Below are 21,895 nucleotides of genomic sequence, written 5' to 3' on the forward strand. Positions count from 1 at the left end.
CTGCCCTGGCCCTGTGCCACTCCCAGAAGTGGCTAGCATGTGCAGCAGTGGCTCGCCTGCAGGTACCAACCCCAAAGCTCCCATTGGCTGCAGTTTCCCATTCTCAGCCAATGGGAGCTGTGGGGGCCGGTGCCTGCAGGCAAGGGCAGCGCATGGAGCCCTCTGCCCCCGTCCCACTCCCGGGGCTGCAGGGATGTGGTGCCAGCCACTTCTGGAAGTGGGGCCCGGGCAGGCAGGGAGCCTGCCGACAATCCTACAGGCCGGATTGAAAGCCCTGATGGCTCGGATCCGGCCCATGAGCCGAAGTTTGCCCTCCTCTGGTCCAAAGCAAATTACTACTAATTGTATGGAACCAGATACTAAGCAACTTTAGAAATACAACAGAATGGGGAAAAACAGCAAAACAGGACTGCTGTAAATCACCATGTAATCTATCAAATGCAATGTATCACATGAATCAAAATATAAAAGTGAAGATTATGGGCCCCTTACTATTTGGGCATGTGAGGATTAAATCATAAGGGCTAAATGTTTCCCGTTTTATAAAAACATGCAGAGGGGAAGAAAAAATGGTTACCTACCTCTCGTAACTATTGTTCTTTGAGATGTGCTGCTCATGTCCATTCCATTATAGGTGTGTGTGCGCCCACGTGCACAATCACTGGAGATTTTTGCCTTGGCAGTATCCATAGGGTTGGCAGTGGCACCCTCTGGAGTGGTGTGCTCATGCATTGGTATATTAGGCACTGCCAGCCCATGCCCTCTAAGTTCCTTCTTGCCGGCAACTCTGACAGAGGGGTAGGAGGGCAGATAATGGAATGGACATGAGCAACACATCTTGAAGAACAACAGTTTTGAAAGGTAGATAACCATTTTTGTTTCTTCAAGGGCTTGCTCATGTCGATTCCATTCTAGATGACTCACAAGCAGTATCCCCGGAGGTGGGCTTGGAGTTCATGATCATTTGGCTTGCAACATTGTTATACTGAAGCCAGCATCAGCTTGGGCCTGCTGGTTAAATGCGTAATGAGATGTAAACATCTGGACGGAAGACTAGGTAGTAGCCCTGCAGATATCCTGGATTAGCACCTGCCCTGACTTATGAAACAGCTTGGTCCTTTTGATGCAGAAGGCTAGCACCCTCCTAATGTCCACAGAGCACAACCTGTGCTCCTCCTATGACTAATGAGGTTTTGGAAAGAAGAAAAGTAAATATATGTCCTTGCCCATCTGAAACTGTGAAACCACGTTGGGCAGGAAAGCCGGGTGCAGACACAGCTGAACCTTATCCTTGTAGAATACTGCACAGGGCGGCTCCGGGGTAAGAGTAATCTCAGACTCTGTGGGCAGATGTTATTGTGACCAGGAATGAAAACTTCCAGGATCAGGGGAGAAGGGAGCAGGAAGCTAGAGGCTTGAAAAGGGGACCCATGAGCTGCGACCATGTCCATTCCATTCTAGGTGTGTGCGCGCCCATATAAACTGCTTCCATTTGGCCATGTAGGTTGCCCTGGTGGAGTGCTTCCTGCTGCCCAACAGGACTTCCTGGACATGGGCCAAACATTCCTGTTCCTCCACGTTCAACCATGCAGCAGCCAAGCCGTCAGGTGTAACACTGCCAGGTTTGAGTGCAGAAGACTGCCATGGTATTGGGACAGCAGGTCCGGCCGTAATGACAGCTGTAACAGGGCAGCCACTGAGATGTCCAGCAGCATGCAGAACCAGTGCTGGCATGGCTACACTGGCACTCTAAGGATAACCTTTGTCCTGTCCCACTTGATTTTCATGAGGACTCTGTGGATTAATGATACCGGAGGGAAGGCATACATGAGGGCTCCCGACCACTGGAGCAGAAAGGCATCTGACAGGGAACCTCTGTTGATCCCCCAAATTGAGCAGAACATGTGGCACTCTCTGTTCTGCCTGGACGTAAGCAAGTCCACCTGGGGAGTCCCCCACCTCTGGAAGATGATGCTAACTACCTCCGGATACAGAGACTGTGACACTACGCCCCACATTCTTCAGAGAGATATTATTGTGATATGGTTATGGCATAACTATAATGTACTTTATGCAAGATAGGTCATGTGAGATATCATTGAAGAGGTTATGATTTACTGAATATGATTATCCTATTTGTATGCATGTATCATTTTGTATCTGAAGTCAGGAATATTGTCTATGCATCTATTACAAATGTGTTTACACTTGGGAAATGCCCACTAGGCAGAATGCAATCAGTCTTGATGGCTGGCTGGGAAGGGCCATTAGGAAGAACAACAGGTTTTAGAAGAAGCTAATCTCCCACTGGGAAGCCTTCCTGGGGAGCCCTCCTGAGGCTGCTACAAACAGCTTCTGAGTCATGGCTGCTGTGACCCTACACGGACATGTGACCAAGTCACCTGGTACTGAACTCCATCTTGAAATACCACTATTTTTCCAATGACCGGACATGGGAACCAAGCTTGGAGACAAAGGGTTCCTGCCATATGCAAAAGCTATTTAAGGCAGTGGAGTGACATTATCATGGTTCTTCACTGACTCCACACCCAAAGAGATTCTTGGAAACACATGAGGTACAACAACTGGACTAGGGGAGAAGAGTTGGACCGAGCCTAGAGGAATTTCTAGCCTGTGAAACCAATACCTGGGGTTTTTAAGCTGCAAGCAAGTGCAGCTTGCCCCTCAAGAATCTTTGCAAACTGACTAAATCAGCAATTAGGGAGAGAATTTGCTACTCATATCCAATCTCTTTAATATATTAAGCTTAGATTGCATTTTTGTTTATTTGTAGGTAATCTGCTTTGGTCTGTTTGCTATGATTTATAATCACTTAAAATATATCTTTTGTAGTTAATAAACTTGTTTTTGTTTTGTCTAAAACCAAAGCTGTGACATAAGGCACTCCAACCAACCCTCACGGGCAGGAAGAAGGAACTGAGATGGTGTAGGGCCGGAAGCGCCTAATATTCTGACGCATGAGCACGGCACTCCAGAGGGCACCACTGCCGACCCTACAGATATTGCTATGGCAAAAATCTCAGATGCCTGTGCATATGGGCGCACACACACCTAGAATGGAATCAACATGAGCAAGCACTCAAAGAAGAAAATAAAGATGTCATATGTGCTTCTTCCCTCTCACTATGCTTTGCAGGACCAGTGGAAATATGGTGTGGACAGGGGCCAGACTCAGATCTATAATTGGGCTACTTTCATCAGCTTGCCAAGTTAGTCCCCATGTTTAGCCAGTTGACATTTTGAATGTGCTCCTTTGCTTGTCTCCACTGCCTGGCTGCCATTTAGCAGCCATCCTATTTGTGATGTTGTCTGTACCACATGCCAATTAGAAGGCCTGTGGCACCAAATACAAACATAGCTACATCTGTAATGTTTAACCCACCTGCAGCTAACCCGATTCCTCAGAAGAGACAGATCTCACCCCCCCTCCAAGTCTTGGCTATGACTGAGCTGTCGTCTGACTACCACAAAGTTACTGCCTCCAGGTCCCCTGTCCCTACTCCCTGCTGCTGCATAGCCACTACATGCTGGTTATTGATACCCAGTCACAGCTTACTGGGTCCCCCTACCCTGGATGCCAACAAATCTCCAAGGGATGGGAGACTCAGCTAGCTGCTCTTGGTCAGTACTGGTTGCTAAGTAAAACAAGTCCGCCTGAATGCCTGCAAGAAGGCAGAAAGCAGATGTAAAGAGCAGGAGCAGCAGCAATACCACCCCAGAAGCACAGGAGGAGCAACTGTATAGGCAGCAACCTGATCCCCACCCAGGGGAAGGTGAGCATGCGAGGCCCAGTGAAGCATCATACCCCACACAAGACAAACTGAGCCTAATGAAGTCTGAAGGCATCCAGGACCCACTGAGGAGAAGCCAAGTTCAGCGAACCATCTGTGTCAAACAGTTGAAGCTTTTTATCCAGACTTTAGTCTAAGTGGGAAGTGGAGCCCATTGCTTAGATTGATTGTTCACTAGCTTCTTCACCACTCCATAGGTGTGGCCCCTTTTCATGAGAGAATCATGGGTCATACAGTTTTAACAGAGGAGTGGATGTGTCTGTGTTGTGTTGGAATTATCCAGTATAGGCACTTTTCCCATTCGTGCATCCAACTATGGTATTTCCGCAGCACTGTTTCACTACATCCTATTTACCAAGGAGCTCAGAAGATAAGTCTTAGATGAGGGTCTTGTTGTTTAATGAATCAATTGTTTCACTGAATGAGTATTGCTTCTAATGGCATGGTAAGTATATTAATTTGTACATATATTTATGTGGTCATAAGCCGTATCACACATCTTTAATTTTATACAATATACAGTTTTTGAGGATACTACTAAATAATAATTAATGGAGATATCCTATCTCCTAGAACTGGAAGGGACCCTGAAAGGTCATTGAGTCCAGCCCCCTGCCTTCACTAGCAGGACCAAGTATTGATTTTGCCCCAGATCCCTAAGTGGCCCCCTCAAGGATTGAACTCACAACCCTGGGTTTAGCAGGCCAATGCTCAAACCACTGAGCTATCTCTCCCCCTCATGGATGCATACAGCAACTAACTCTCTTGGTCAGGCTTTCATTATATCCCACTTTGACTACTGCAATCTTTTCCTTCTTTGGCCTCCCTAAAACTCTCATTTTCCCCCTCTAGTCCAAACAAAATGCTGCAGTGAAAGTCATCTTCCTGCTAACCATTTTGATCAAGTCTCTCTCTTTGAATCTACTAGTTCCCCATTTGATATTGCATCAATTGTAAGTGTCTTGTCATCACCTTCAAAGTTCTACATAATTCTGCTGCTTCCTACTTACCTAAGCTTGCCTTACTTCACTCCCTACAGCTTCTGTGCCCTGCGAATGCTCCCACACAGAGAGCCCATTGGTTAGTCTCAAAAAAAAATATCTATACTGCTCTATATATGTGGTATGACCTTCCTGAGCTCATCTGTGAGGCTTCTACCATTTGCACATTTTAGTTCCTCTTGAAGACCCATCCCTGCAGTTCTACCTATGGCCAATCTTACATTAATAACAAGAAAAAAGCATATGATGTTTCCCATTTCCTCTCTCCCATTACCTTGTGCATGACGGCCCATCCTTAAAACTACGAGTTCCTTGGTAGAAAGACTAGTTTTGCTTCTCTGCCTGTAAACACTGAACATATAGTGAGCACTACCATAGACAAATATTATGATAATAATAGAAGAGAGAAATACCTTAAGTACTCTAGCAACCTCAGGGTTAAAGATTGGAGTTTTAATATACTGAAGAAACAATGTGCATATTCTTTTTCTGAGTCCTTCTAGATTGCATTCTTTCACGCCTCGCATCATAAGATCAGCCTCTCTGTCAATTAATTCCACTATTTCATGGGTGAGTTTACATTCGTGTTCCTACAGAAAAACAAATAAAGTTACAACACAGATACTTGCTGATAAGCCACTAGATTTAGAACAAATTGATATTAAAACAAAACATGCAGTATATATTCTATATATCATTTATACTCTACATGTATGCATTAAAAAGAAGCTTAAACCCTTCTGTGTCTTGGGAAGCATGCCATATAGAATATCCAAAGAAAGGACAGTAGTATATAGCTATGTTTGTGTTGTATATAACACCAACCATATCAGCATAATGTTCTGTGGTGAAATCCCTGCAGGTTTGACAGAGAATTATAGTAGAAAAATATTCTCTTCTAATGCTACCAACCTTCCTCTACCACTATCTCAAAAACACAGAATGGGAGATGGATGGTGACAGGTAAATGATGCCACTTAAATTCAACCTTTGTTCCTCCAATAAAAATCCTGATTGTACATCAATTCCAGTTTTCCCCAGAATGCAGATTTGATCTGGATCATTATTATTGTGAAACCAACAAAAACCAATAACTATAAGCTCCTTCAGCAGCAGTTGATTAACCAGCACTATTTCTAGAGCTGTTCTGACTTTGGACCCAAGGCAAAATCCTCACTTTGGCTTCATTAAGATCAGGATCAGGCTCTTCTATTCTATTTAGGTACAAGTACCATCACCAAGGTTGCTGAGTACCTTCATGATGTTCAAACAAGGAAATCAAAAAAAAATTGTGTTAATTTTTTATCTCCACTAAAAAGGGGAGAGGAAATCAATGTTTGTGAGACAGAAAAATTGCAATCCAAACCAAGAGACATTTCATAGCCAAGCTTCTGAAAAGGTATTTCAAATACTGCAGCATAAAAAATAAATGAATAAATAACATTAAAAGTATCTCTCCTGATTTTATCCAATTACTGTAATTATTAAACTTCATACTAAAACTATATTAAAATGTAACACAAATTTAACATTACAGTGGAGGGTTATAACTTTAAAATTACCTTAAGAAATCAATACTTATCATACAAAGTGATAGTGAAACATGAATTTATATTAAATTGACCTTTCATAATTTAACAAATAGCACTAGTTAGCACACTAGGCTTTCGTTCATGCCACCACATCCTCACAACTGTTTGCCAAGAGAATCCTTGCTGATGTGTCAGCACCAAGTAAATGACTATGGCTCTAGGTATGGAAAGTATAACCAAAAGCTAAACTTAATGGGAAGACCAAAACATACCTTCACTGTATGTTTGAGTGTTAACAGCACATCCAGCCTCTCATCTTTTGGGAGGTCTTTCATACTAATGCTGCGGTAAATCTCAAGCAGTTCTCTGGAACGTAGTGTAAACTGGGTATCCATTTCAGTTATTTTTCCATCATATGCTTTCCATCTTTTTGGCTCTGCACACTTCAGAAACAATTTGTATCAACCAGAGTTATTTTAACTTGATCAACAGCCGAAAAAGTACATTGTGTTACAAAATGTCTTTCCTTAATAAACAAGGACTCAGCTTTAACACTTATCTAATACAGAAGGCTCTTTCTACTATCAATATATCCACAATATGTATTGTACCCTAGAGTAAAGTTTCAATATTATATGACTTGTAAAAAAAAAAAAGGCAGGCCATAATAATTCAGACTTACAACATACTAAAAATAAAGGACATTCTCACACAGAGAAATGGTTTATTAGTTTAAAATGAACTTACTGAAAGTGGTACTGGAATACACGCTCAAGATCTGATCCTGCAGTCATTAATCAGGCAAAACTGCCACTAAAGTTAATGGAAGAACTGCCTGTAAGGATGGCAGGCTTAAGCCCTTAAAACCTATTCTGCTGTTGAATATTTTCTGGGAGATATTATTTAAGATGAAATATTATCACTGGGTTGTAAAAATGACCAGTTTACATATATACTGGGTCCAAGCAATCACAGAATCAAAGAATATCAGGGTTGGAAGGGACCTCGGGAGGTCATCTGGTCCAAAGCAGGACCAATCCCCAACTAAATCATCCCAGCCAGGGCTTTGTCAAGCCTGACCTTAAAAACCTCTAAGGAAGGAGATTCCATCACCTCCCTAGGTAACCCATTCCAGTGCTTCACCACTCTCCTAGTTAAAAGTTTTTCCTAATATCCAGCCTAAACCTCCCCCACTGCAACTTGAGACCATTACTCCTTGTTCTGTCATCTCCCACCACTGAGAACAGTCTAGATCCATCCTCTTTGGAACCGCCTTTCAGGTAGTTGAAAGCAGCTATCAATTTCCCCCTCATTCTTCTTTTCTGCAGACTAAACAATCCCAGTTCCCTCAGCCTCTCCTCATAAATGATGTGCTCCAGCCCCCTAATCATTTTTGTGGCCCTCCGCTGGACTCTCTTCAATTTTTCCACATCCTTCTTGTAGTGAGGGGCCCAAAACTGGACACAGTACTACAGATGAGACCTCGCCAAAGCCAAATAGAAAAACACGTCCCTCGATCTGCTGGCAATGCCCCTACTTATACAGCCCAAAATGCCACTAGCCTTCTTGGCGGCAAGGGCACACTGTTGACACATATCCAGCTTCTCGTTCACTGTAAACCCTAGGTTCTTTTCTGCAGAACTGCTGCCAAGCCACTCGGTCCCTAGTCTGTAGTAGTGCATGGGATTCTTCTGTCCTAAGTGCAGGACTCTGCACTTGTCCTTGTTGAACCTCATCAGATTTCCTTTGGCCCAATCCTCCAATTTGTCTAGGTCCCTCTGTATCCTATCCCTACCCTCCAGCATATCTATCACTCCTCCCAGTTTAGTGTCATCTGCAAACTTGCTGAGGGTGCAGTCCACGCCATCCTCTGATCATTAATGAATATATTGAACAAAACTGGCCCCAGGACCGAAACTTGGGGCCCTCCGCTTGATACTGGCTGCCAACTACACATAGAGGCATTGATCACTGCTTGTTGAGCCCGACAATCTACCCAGCTTTCCATCCACCTTATAGTCCATTCATCCAGCCCATACTTCTTCAACTTGCCATCGAGAATACTGTGGGAGACCGTATCAAACGCTTTGCTAACGTCAAGGAATAACACATCCACTGCTTTCCCCTCATCCACAGAGCCAGTTATCTCACCATATAAGGCAATTAGGTTAGTCAGGCAAGACTTGCCCTTGGTGAATCTATGCTGACTGTTCTTGATCACTTTTCTCTCCTCTAAGTGCATCATAATTGATTCCTTGAGGACCTGCTCCATGATTTTCCCAGGGACTGAGATGAGGCTGACTGGCCTGTAGTTCCCCAGATCCTCCTTCTTCCCTTTTTGAAAGATGGGCACTACATTAGCCTTTTTCCAGTCATCCAGGACCGCCCCCGATTGCCATGAGTTTTCAACGATAAAGGCCAATGGCTCTGCAATCACACTTTCAGATGCAGTCCAGCTTTTCTAAATAGTCCTGAACCACTTCTTTCTCCACAGAGGGCTGGTCACCTCTTCCCCTTCTGTGCTGCCCAGTGCAGTAGTCTGGAAGCTGACTTTGTTCGTGAAGACAGAGGCAAAAAAAGCATTGAGTACATTAGCTTTTTCCACATCCTCTGTCACTAAGTTACCTCCCTCATTCAGTAAGGGGCCCACACTTTCCTTGGCTTTCTTTTTTTTGCTAACATACCTGAAGAAACCCTTCTTGTTACTCTTAACATTTCTTGCTAGCTGCAATTCCAAGTGTGATCTAGCCTTCCTGATTTCACTCCTGCATGCCTGAGCAATATTTTTATACTTCTCCCTGGTCATTTGTCCAATCTTCCACTTCTTGTAAGCTTCTTTTTTGTGTTTAAGATCAGCAAGGATTTCACTGTTAAGCCAAGCTGGTTGCCTACCATATTTACTATTCTTTCTACACATCGGGATGGTTTGTTCCTGCAATCTCAATAAGGATTCTTTAAAATACAGCCAGCTCTCCTGGACTCCTTTCTCCCTCATGTTATTCTCCCATCAGTTCCCTGAGGGAGTCAAAGTCTGCTTTTCTGAAGTTCAGGGTCTGTATTTTGCTGCTCTCCTTTCTTCCTTGTGTAAGGATCCTGAACTCATGGTCACTGCCTCCCAGGTTCCCATCCACTTTTGCTTCCCCTACTAATTCTTCCCTGTTTGTGAGCAGCAGGCCAAGAAGAGCTCTGTCCCCAGTTGGTTTCTCCAGCACTTGCACCAGGAAATTGTCCCCTACACTTTCCAAAAACTTCCTGGATTGTCTGTACATCACTGTATTGCTCTCCCAGCAGATATTGAGGTGATTGAAGTCCCTCATGAGAACCATGGCCTGTGATCTAGCAACTTCTGTTAGTTGCCAGAAGAAAGCCTCGTCCACCTCATCCCCCTGGTTTGGTGGTCTATAGCAGACTCCCACCACATCACCCTTGTTGCTCACACTTCTAAACTTAATCCAGAGACTCTCAGGTTTTTCTGCAGTGTCAAATTGGAGCTCTGGGGCTCTTTTACATACAGTCAATCTTCCCTCAGTCAATCAGTCAAGCATTTATAATTCTGACAACACTAGTTCTTGGCATTTTTTGACTTTCCATTCATAAATTTGGGGAAGATCAAGCCCTATAATAGGTGTTGCTATTGCTGGACCTCAAGTTCTCTGTCTCCTAGATCCAAGTGTGTTAGTGCCACTTTCACATTTCAAGAGAATAAGAGTATGGGTATGTCTACACAGCAATGTAAGCCTAGAGTTAGTGGGACTTGAGTCAGCTGACCTGTGTCAAGGAACCTTGGGCTTGAGCACTTACATTGCATTTTAAGAGTAGGTTAAGAATTTTCTGACCCATGCTGAAACCTAAGGTTCTGGCATCCACACTGCAGTGCATAAACATGAGTCAAAGTAACTGTATCCCACACTGCCTGGTGCCCTTGCACCTACCAATGTCACTGCTCTAGCCTTAGGAAGGTGGTGCACTGGGGAAAAACTCCACTGTCCACTCTGCATGTTATAGGAAATTTGAACGGCCTGCAAGCATAACCTGCTGAGCAATCCTTGTGTTCTGTCTCTGTCAGCTACCAGAGCCAGCCATGTGGAGGAGGCACCTGTTGATGAACTGCTCTTGCTTGTGCTTTTACTTCTGTGTCAGGAAACTAGCAAAGCATCTGCAAGGTGCTGATGGACATTTCAGTGGCATTTTCTGTCTCATCAAAGGTCCCTGATGGATCTGTAGGAGGAGGCGGTGGCAGAGGAGAACCCTGGTATTGTAGACTCTCACTGGCAGAAGCTGCTTAGTATAATTGGCATAGCTACTGATACCCCCTATGTAGACTGCTGCTTCTGGTGCAGGGCCACAAGCACAGACTGGTGAGACCACATTGTCATGCAGACATGAGATAACCAGTACTGGGACCAGAACTTTTGCATTAAGAAAGCTACATTTCTGGAGCTTTGTGAGCAGCTTGCCTCCACACTCCAAAAGAGACACACATGAGATCACCCTGGCCAGTATAGAAGTAGGATGCTATAACTGTATGGAAGCTGGCTAGCCTGCTGCAGGTCCATTGCCAACCAGTTTGAGGTTGGAAAGTCCATTATCGATACAGTGGTGGCAAAGATAACTGAAACAATCAGGTGTGTGGTTTACCCCAAGGTGGTGGGCATTAAAGATATTCCAGAAGTAACTGCTAGCTTTGAAAGAATGGGGTTTGCTAACTTTGGTAGTGACATTGATGGGATTCATGTGCCCATAGTTTGCCCTCCTCAAGGAGCAACGAGTACATAAACCACAAAGGGTACTACTCCATTGTTATGCAAGCACTAGTGGACCACAGTGGCAGATTTATGAATGTCAAAATGTGGTCTGTACAGGAAAAGTTCACAATGCCAGACTTTTTCATCACTCAGGAGTCTACATTCATGGACAGACTGGGATACTAGTGCCACCAAATGACATTGACATAAATAATGTTACTGTTCCCACTGTTATTTTGGGGGACCCTGTGTGCCCTCTTTTGCCTTGGCTTCAGAAACTGTACCCTGATTTCAGAGAGCCTGGCAAAAAAAAGGCTTAATTACACTTTCAGCAGGTACAGAATGGTTGTTGTATATCCTTTCGGCACATTAATATCACATTGGAGGTGTTTACAAACCCATTTGGATGCCAGTGCAATTAATGCTTGTGACAGTCTATACTATTATGGTCACCACTTTTAAAGGCTATGATAAGTTTTGTACAAAGTATGTCTTGTGAAGTATCATTTGAAAAGTCATAATCTGCTGAGTATTATTGTCCTTGTAAAATGTGCATATCAACACTGTATAGGAAGTTAAAATGTTCTACTATATATCATTGTTAACATGATCCAAGGGCCAGATAAGCAGGTCCAAACCAGTTTTTCAGAGACAAAGACTCACTGGTGTCCCAGCCAGGTGTTAAAGAGCAATCATCGGTTTAAGCAGCCATTCTTCAGCACCGGAAAGGTGTAAACAAGAAATTTACATATAATCTCAGAGACTGTTTATACCTCACATAACAAGACCCTGTTTTTCTGCACCCCGGTGGGGGTTAATCCTCAAAGAGGAGAGAGGGTATAAGAATGAGAGACAATGGCCTCCACCTCACCTCTCCGCCTTCCATGTCTCTGCTCATGACATCTATGACTCTCAAATAACTGAAATAAGGAGGAAGTGGTCCCAGGCTGAAAGGAGATGCAGACTGTGAAATCTATAACAGTGTATGATGAGAAAAAACCTTTGCTTCTAAATTCACTTAACTTGTTAAATTAGATATTAGTTTGTGTATTACTCTTTTTATTTACTTTAGTAACCAATCCTGACTTTTAAGCATTATCACTTATAATCACTTAAAATCTATCTTTCTGTAGTTAAACTTATCTTATTGTTTTATCTTAACCACTAAATTTTGATTAGAGTGTGTGGTAAACTCCATCTGTGATACCAAGGCTCCTCCCCCCGGCCGGCTGGCCCTAGCCCAGCGGAGAGCGAATTGACCCCGGTCCATTTGATCTCACACAAGGAAGGGTGTTTGGATTCCAAATTTTCCCCAGAGACTCCTGCGGCTGCTGGAAGGTTCCCCCGGTCCCCGGAGCGAATAAAAACAATTTTTTCTCCAATCTCCGTCGGGACCTCCAAGGCCGGGTCCCCGCCGCTCGGCAAGCCGCTTGGGGCTCACCTTCCTCGGCCAAGGAGAGCGAATTGACCCCGGTCGTTTGGATCGGGCACATGGAAAATTTTTACAAAATTTGACCGGAGACTCCGGGCGCTGCTAGAAGGTCCCCACGCTCAGCGGAGCCAAAAAATACCCGGAACCAGGCATGCCAAACTGGACCTCTGCATCATAAGCAACCAGATTTCAGTGATCCACACCAATGTCTGGATAACATTCTACACAACAAGAACAGGAGTACTTGTGGCACCTCTGAAGAAGTGAGCTGTAGCTCACAAAAGCTCATGCTGAAATAAATTTGTTAGTCTCTAAGGTGCCACAAGTACTCCTGTTCTTTTTGCGGATATAGATTAACACGGCTGCTACTCTGAAACCTGTCGCTCTACACAACGCTCAAGAACTAAAGGGAAGTTATTCAAAACAGACCTAACATTATCCATTCAAAAACTCATGCAGGAAGAGCCTATGATATCTGTTTCACTCCAGCCACATGAATTCTTCACAATATGAGTCAAAGTTATTTGCTAAAGAAACCTAAAACCAGGAAACTTTTGCCATTGTTGAGACTCACCTGCTAACTCCCTCACCCACATCATTTTCCCCACAAGGAAACCTTTCATCTACCCCAACACTAAAAACACAAAAGGCAGGAATTCTGACTCATATTACCTCAGTGTTTGGTAGAAGAGAAATTACGATGAAGAAAACTCATACCCCTAAACATTCCATACAAAAGAAAAACTACAAAAACTAAAACAAAAGTGGGGGACAACTCACTAATTCTTCACTTAAAACATCAAAAACCAAAGACGACTTTGCCATAGACTCACAATATAGAAATTAAAACAAAAAGTTATTCATAAACTCAATCAAACATAAAGATTCTCCAGAAACATAACCATTTGGGGGGAAGAGGGAGAAAGGAACAAACAGGTAATAGGAAATAAAATGCATTTGCTGACCTCAGCTCCCTACTCCCTGCCACAAATCAGGGTAGTCTGAAGGAATAGCCTTTTTCTTTGCTCTCCTGAGTTAACTATGGAGCTCCTGGGCATTCAAGTAGAAACTAAAATATACGAGATGATATTTGGGAACAATCTCCTTACACTTAAAAAAAAGAGGGGTCTGCAAGGGGGAGACTTAACATTAAAAAGCAGAAGTAATATAGATCACTCATTTTTTAGCAGTATTAATGCTCAGAGAGGAGATTGAAAGGGTAAAAACTCAAGCTTTTGATACCAATTCCATGATTTTACTTAGCAACTATCCTGATTTTTGCACTCTTGAAAAAGAGCAATATTGAGTGAGCCTACAGCATACACCAATGTAGCAAAGTTTTAGACTCACCTACTAATTCCCATCAACATTTCAAATTAGCTGTTCATAATGAGAAAGGTCAAATATATTATCTAATCAGTATCAGCTGAGCAGTTCTCTTGCTTCAGCTCATAAATTTTAACTTGAGTACTCAACAGAATTCTACGTTCAGCAAAAAAAAAAAGACATTGAATAGCATGAAGTATTTGCTTCATACAATATTCCTATGCTTTGTTTTCAGTTAAAGATGTTAAACTGAAACCAAAATTCAAACATTTGAAAGTTATATTGAAATACTTCTGTTTTGTAGTAGGCTAGTAACATCTGAAAGTGGATAAATTAACTCAACAAGTTTGGCCCCTTGCTGGCCACTTCCGGGGGCTGCCTGAGGTAAGTGCTGCCTGGCTGAAGTCTGCACCCTGAACCCTTTCCTGCAGCCCAACTCCGTCCCAGCCCTGAACCCCCCTCCGCATCCAAACTCCTTCCCAGAGCCTGCACCTCCTCTTGCACCCCATCCCCTTGCCCCAGCTCTGAGCCCCCCCGCACTATGAACCCCTTAGCCCCAGCCCAGAGCCCCCTCATGCACCCTAAACCCCTCATCCCCAGCCCCATCACAGAGTTTGCACCCTCAGCTGAAGTCCTCACTTCCTCCCACATCCCAACCCCTTGCCCCAGCCTGGTGAAAGTGAGTCAGGGTGGGAGAGAGTGAGTGATGGGGGGAGGGAAGGAGGGAGGGAGGATGGAATGAGCAGCGGGTGGGGCCTTGGAGAAGGGGCGTGGCAGGGCATCAGGGAATGGGCAGGGCAGGGGGTGGGACAAGGGTATTCGGTTTTGTTCGATTAGAAAGTTGGAAACCCTATTTCTACTTAAGGGGAAGATTAGGTCTTCACCACCTCTAAAGTCTTACACTGGATAAAAACTGACGACGACAAACTCTGGGCCAGATTTTCAGCTAATGTAAATCAGCATATGTCTGCTGAAGTCAAAGTATATAGAGTTACTCTATCTGAGAATCTGGTTTTCTGATTCCTAGGCCCACATTATCAACACATGGATCATGGAAGCACAGACACAAAAATGCAATCGGTTATGTAAGTAAACCAGCAACTAGACTCACATCCAGATAATTAAGAGCCTGAATTCCCTTTTGCCCACACAGCTGTCTGTGCAACCAAAGTACATAAGTGTGTAAAAGCAGCCATTACAGGTGCCAACTTCCCTTCTGCCCCACCTCTGGCCCTGCCCCCGTCCGCCCTTGTCCCACCCCCATCCCAACCCTTCCCCAAAGTCCCCGCCCGACCCCGCCTTTTCTCACTCCATCCCCACCCCCTTCCCACCCCCATTCCACCCTCTTTCCCCAAGTCCCCGCCCCTGCCCTGCCTCTTCTTCGCCTCCTCCCCTGAGGGTGCCACATCCCTGTTCCTCCTCCTTTTTCCCAGAAAGTCCTAAGTGCCACCAAACAGCTGTTAGGCGGCGGGAGGCGGGAAGCACTGGGAAGGAGGGGGAGGAGCGGGGATGCGGCATGCTGGGGAGGGGAGAAGGAGGAAAGGAGGGGGGAACTTGGCTGCTGGTGAGTGCAGAGCACCCGCTAATTTTTCCCCGTGGGTGCTCCAGCCCCGGAGCACCCACAGAGTTGGCACCCATGGCAGAAATGCAATTATGCATGCATTTCTTCATATGTAAGAAGGCTTCTATCTTTGGAAAAATTGGTTCTCAAAATCTAGAGCTGGTCATGGAAAATGGCACTAAGGCCCTGTCTTTTACTGAACTCCTCAAATCTTGATTTAAATCAAGCTACAGGGAATCCACCATCTACTTTAGTTCAAACCAGCAAGCGAACTATGCCCCAGGCTGCAAAGGAAAAAAAAACAAAACCCAGGGTCTCTGCCAATCTTACCTTGGCGGGGGGGGTTCCTTCCTGACCCCAAATATGGAGATCAGTTAGACTCTGTGAACATTTGAGACCCACCAGCCAGATGCCTGGGAAAGTTACTACAGCGAATTCTAAGAGCCTTCCCCATCTAATGTCCCATTTACCATTTAATGAAATCTTTAGATTTACTGCACATGGACTCACTGTCAGCTTGGTCTTAAAAAATAATGTAAGATTCCTCTAGTTAAGTAAAAGTACAAGTACATTGTTTCTGATAATGCAAGCAACAAAACCAAGGAGAATTTTATAATGTCACATTTGGAGACCAATGCTGATCAAAAATCTGTATGTCTCCCAGCAAATTCTTTATTTTTATCTTTTCAATAAGCTTCACATATAACAAAATGCCAAATAAATCTGTCTGATAGTGTTAGATTTCACAAACACCATATCATATAAATTTACATAAAGTATCAATAGTAGCCACATAAAAGAATTGTAAGATAAAATTTACCCCAAAGCTTTAGCAGCAAATGATGTTTTAAAAAAAATTAAGATTAATGACATTTCTCTCTCTCTCCTTGATTTCTTTATTGTACTTTCCTCGCTTTTATATTCTTGTATCAGTGTTCCCTGAAAGTAGGTTTTCAACAAACTAATTTTTTTGTAATGTTAAATCATTTTTTAGGTTTTCCATTTATTTTCTTTCACCTGTTCTCTCTCACATTCTCTCTTCTGATTCTGTCTTGCTTTTCATATTATTTTTCTCTTTCCTGTCTACATCTTCTATCAGTATGGTTTATTATACATTTTAGATATCTTTTTGTTCCTTCTTCTCATCTCTTCATTAGTTTAAATTCTACTAAAAATCGTCCTCTCCCTTTTCACATTTTCTCTCCTTACCACATTCACTTCTTAGGTAACCTCTACTAAGTTTCAAAAGGCCTTCACTTGGCCTAAACATGCTCTCCTGTTCCCATAACAGGGCTGAGGTCATCCCAAAGAATCTCTTCTCCACTTGTCCCAAATTGACAGGGTCAGAAAAACACTGAAGAGTGTCTGCCAACTTCATGCAGTATTATGGTTGTCACACTACTACCTTAGTACTTCTCTGTGCTTCACAGCTGTTTAAGCTTTTCTGATCCATTTGTAGAAAGCAACAGAATATTACTACATCTCTTAGCTAAGAGTAATGAATATTTCTAAGCGCTTCATGCTGAGCCTTAGCATTAACTTATCTTTATGTCATCTCTGTTAGGTAAGTATCATCCCCATTTTACAAATGAGAAAACTGAGGCACAGAATGATTAAGTTACCTTCCTAAAGTAAGACAGGAATAAAATCCAGGGATGAAAACCTGCCCCCACTGAAGTCAGTGAGAGTTTTGACACTGAGTTCAATGAGGCCAAGATGTCACCCAAACTCTCCTGACTTTCTGTCCTGTGCATTGAACCACAAGTAAATCCTTCCTTCAAACTAAGAGGCAGGATTGTCTGGCAGCTGCAGCCTGTGCTGCATTGGGAACCACTACTATGTCTGGTTCCTGCAGAATAAAATGTTTAGAATGAAGAACAGCTAACAAGTCATTCTTCTCCTGAGCCAAAATTCCTAGGTAATCTGTGGTTACAAAGAGTTATTAGTTACTACAAGAAGTCTTACAGATACTGTGAACAGCTCAGAACCAAGTATCTTTTATGAAGGAAATTTGTTTTTTATTTAGTTAACCAGCATATGGGAACTTAAGTGAAGAGAAAAAGGAGACACAGCTATATAATACATTTGCTGATTGTTAAATGCATTCAATAGTCATTTTTGAAAAAAAAAGTGCATAGGTCACTTTGGAGTTTCGAATTCCACTATCAGGCTTGTTTTTGAGGAATTTATAATTTTGTCATTTTAATTTGCTTGATGCTGAAATTTTCCATTCAGCGCCCCACTCCAGAAAAATTTCTATTTGTTCCTCCCCACCAAACATTTCATTTAAATTGGTTTGGCCAGTTCTTTGTAAGGTTGTCAACTTTCTATTTTCTGAAAACAGGGTACTACAGCAGGAGTGCCAGAACCTTCCCCTGACCCACCTCTTCCCCCACGAGGCCCTGCCACCTGCTTCACCTCTTCTCTTGAGGCTCTGCCCCTTCTCCATCTCTTCCCCCAGCCCCCCACCTCCTGCTTGCTCCTCTCCCCCCCCATACTTCCTCATCACTCAATCCTCTCCACCTCCCTCCCTCATCTGGGCTCCCTCTGCTCTGGGGCTGAGCTTGGAGCTGCAGTCCCTGACTTGGAGCCCACCTGCCCATGAGATGCAGGTAGGAGGTGGCCCTGTCTGAGCACACCTGCAGTAACTGGACTTTTGGTGTCCCTACACTTGACTGGACATGTACAGGTCCCCTTTCGACTGGACTTTCTGGTTGAAAACCAGACAACGGGCAATCATTGTTCTTTGTTTTATGCTTACACACACACACACACACACACACACACCACCCTACCCAACAAACAAAATGAAATTTTAGAGGCACCTAAGGCATGTTTTGACAAAATGCAGTAACTGATTTTTCAAGATACACAGTAGCTCATACAGTATATCAGAGGGCAGGATCAAACGCTTATTCATTAGTTTTGATTAGTGACACTGGGTATTTTGGAGAGAGAATTTAATTGGCAGAGTTATTTAAAGTTTCAAAAAAAGATAATGCATTTAAAGTAACTACTTTTCATGCATGGGTTCCTACATTATAATAACTTATACTGTACTGTGCAAAAACTAAAATAGCACACATTATCCTGACATACTGTGTCAGCTCTAAAATTATATGCATTCTGTTAGGGCCTGACCTTGCATCACTGATGTCTAAGAGCAGAATTAGGTCCTTTATGCAGAATATTCTTATAAGGCAAAATTCATCAACTCAGAGTTAATGTCATTATTATACTATACTTATATCTTGCTGTGCATAGAGTGAAGCACAGATGGTAGGTTACAGGATACATTGTTCTCATATCTCTTCAAATAACTAGATAAGTTATGAAGTTATTAAGTGGCAGCTTGAACTCTGTGCTTGGGAAAAATGAAGTGTTCATTAAATTGCACCAACATGAATAAAAACTTAAAAACTGTAACTAATGAGGCAATTCTATTCTCTGACAAACATGTGAATGTCTGCACTATGCATAACTGGTCAAGCTAATTACAGTGGTTTACTTTTGTCTGCTAGTTTGTAAATGATATTAGGTTTTTGAACTTTGGGTACATTCATGTTCAGATTGCAATTACTTCACTGACCTTATCCAAAAAGAACAGTATTGCTTTTTGCTGGTTCTCTTCATCTGCATTTAGTCTGTGTCTCCCAATGGAAGCAATCAGCTGTGTCTCTTGTTCTAGAAGTGCACAGAGGGCTGCTTTTCTTTCTGCTCCAGCGAAAGTGCTGTTAATGCGCTCAATCTCCTCCTGCCTCCATACTATATTCATTAAAAAAATATGGATTTTAAAACTTCTAAAAGTTTACCAGCTGGACATTTTTCTTTCACATTCTGTTAATATGTATTTATTTTTCAATGTTTAATGCCAAACTTTCAGTTTCCTAACAAATGACTTGTACATTTTAAAGTTAGTTATGCACATTTTTACGCAAATTAAACAGCGTAGAGATGGATCAAATTATGATATAAATATGTTATGTACATTCATCTCCCCAGAGTTGCCACTTTGTGCTCCACAATCTAAAATGTTATTAAGAAAAGATCCCTAGGCCTTACATTTGTGAAGAAAATCTTCAAAACATGAATCAAGTGTAACTGAAAAAAATGAATTCTCCCTGAATTTGCAGAGAGCCTGAAACAATAGTTCTGAAAAGTGTGAACAATTCCGGTTCATTTCAATGAGGTATTAATGCAGATGTCCAATGAAAGTTTAAAAACCTATATTAACTGTTTCACTGCTGATCAAAGTATATAAGAAATCAAAAACCGTATATTATGAACATCTGCCCAAGTTACCAGAAGTGATATCTCATTTTGGCATCATTAGTGTTGCTGCTTAGAGTCCTACAATTTCTGTTCAATCAAGAAGTCAAGCCCAAGGAACCTAGGGACATCAAATACCCACTGAGGTGGAGTCAAGCCCAGACAATCCAGCAGAGTCCATGCATTTATTTGAATCCTTTTGAGAGGAAACCACACCCAAGGAGTCCGCCAATGGAGCTCAGCTGAGGACTCATGATCCTGTTTTGAACATTTACAGAATATACTGTACAGTGGGCAGAGTTCCATTTGCGGGCAAATCTAGGTAAAATACCAATACTTCCTCCTTCTTCCCCCTCCCCCCAATAGTTTGATCCCTGAACATAGATATTGTGCACCAAAATCATGAGATAAAACAACGACAGCATGTAAATCATATTGCACAGCTGAGAATCTGGCCTTCTGACTCATAGAACCACATTATCAAGAAAACAAACAGTAGAAACCCAGGCAGCAAAATGTTAGAGCAACTGCAGCACTTGAATATACAAGCGAGGCAACTGTACTAACTTGTTTAAACAACTTATATATATAAATAGTTATATAGATCACAGGAATATTGGGCTGGATGGGACCTTGAGAGGGCATCTAGTCCAGCTCCTTGCACTGAGGCAGGACCAAGTGAGGTTAGATCAACCCTGACAGCTGTTTGTCCAACCTGGTCTTAGAAACCTCCAATGGTGGGGATTCCTCAATCTCCCTTGGAAGCCTATTCCAGTGCTTAATTATCCTTATAATTATAAAGTGTTTCCTAATAGCTAACCTAAATCTTCCCTGATGCAGATTAAGCCCGTTACTTCTTGTCCTACACCCAGTGGACAAGGAAAACAATTGATCCTTGATCTCTTTATAACAGCCTTTAACATATATGAAGACTGTTATCAGATTCCCCCTCAAGTTGTCTTCTCTCAAGATTAAAGATGCTCAGGGTTTTTGTTTTTTTAACTTTTTCTCATAGGTCAGGTTTTCTAAAGGTTTTATCATTTTTGTTGGTTTTTTATGAACTCTCTCCAATTTGTCCACATTATTCCTAGTGTAGCACCCAGAACTGGACACAACACTCCAGTTCTAGCCTCCCCAGTGCCAAGTAAAGTGAGACTTTCATACAACACAGCTGTTAGTATAGCCAGAATGATATTAGCCTTTTTTGCAACTATATCACATTGTTGACTCACATTCCATTTGTAATCCAATGTAACTCCCAGATCCTTTTCAGAAGTACTACCACCTATCCAATTATTCCCAATTTTGCAGTTGTGCATTTGAGTTTTCTTTCTTAAGGGAAGTACTTTGCACCTGTATTTACTGAATTTCATCATGTTGATTTCAGACCATTTCTCTAATTTTTCAAGGTTGAGTTGAATTCTAGCACTGTCCTCCAAAGTACCTGCAACCCCTCCCAGGTGGGTGTCATGGGCAAATTTTATAAGTTCGCTCCACTGCAGTATTTAAGCAATTACTGAAAATACTGAATAGTATTGGACCTAGTTCAGACTCCTGCAAGACCCCACCAGACGTTTGTATGCAGTTTGACAGTGAACCATTGATATCTACTCTTTGATTAGTCTTTCAACCAGCTATGCACTCATCTTATAGTAATTTCTTCTAGACCACATTTCCCTAGTTTGCTTATGACAATATCATGTGTGTCTGTGCCAAAAGCCTTACTAAAATCAGGATATATCATGTTTAGTTTCCCTGCATCCACGGCCAGTAACCCTGTCAAAGAAGGAAATTAAGTTGCTTTGAAATGATTTATTCTTGACAAATGTAGGCTGGCTATTGCTTATAATCCTATTATCCTCTAGGTCCTTACAAACTGATTGTTTAAGAATTTGTTCCAGTATCTTTCCTGATATTGAAGTTAGGCAGGCTGGTGTATATTCCCTGGTTCCTTTTTGTTCCCCTTTTTAAACACAGATACTAAGTTTGCCCTTCTCCTCTCCTCTGGGACCTCAACCATTCTCCATGAGTTCTCAAAGATTATTGCTAATTGGTTCCAAGTCTGTTTCAGATAGTTCCTTAAAGTAGCTTAAGATGAATTTCATCAGACCCTAAATATTCTTTTACCTCTTCTTTCCCTATTCTAGCTTGCGTTCCTTCCCCCTTGTGGTCAACATTACTTGTGTTAAATATGTGGTCATAGTTAACCTTTTTAGT

General features: G+C 42.5%; 1 protein-coding gene across 2 annotated transcripts in view; it reads right to left on the reverse strand.

Annotated features, from left to right (window-relative positions):
* Nucleotides 1-21,895, reverse strand: part of IQUB (IQ motif and ubiquitin domain containing) — a 42,517-nt gene that overhangs the window by 8,569 nt on the left and 12,053 nt on the right. For both annotated transcript variants that reach the window (XM_030549143.1, XM_030549142.1), the window contains 3 exons: nt 18,999-19,174; nt 6,618-6,788; nt 5,227-5,403 (listed from right to left, as the gene is read on the reverse strand). In XM_030549143.1, the coding sequence (XP_030405003.1) occupies nt 5,227-5,403; nt 6,618-6,788; nt 18,999-19,174 (524 nt within the window). The remainder of the gene's footprint in view (nt 1-5,226; nt 5,404-6,617; nt 6,789-18,998; nt 19,175-21,895) is intronic.

Source organism: Gopherus evgoodei, chromosome 1 (assembly GCF_007399415.2).
Source record: "Gopherus evgoodei ecotype Sinaloan lineage chromosome 1, rGopEvg1_v1.p, whole genome shotgun sequence".
In the NCBI taxonomy this organism is placed as follows: Eukaryota; Metazoa; Chordata; order Testudines; family Testudinidae; genus Gopherus; species Gopherus evgoodei.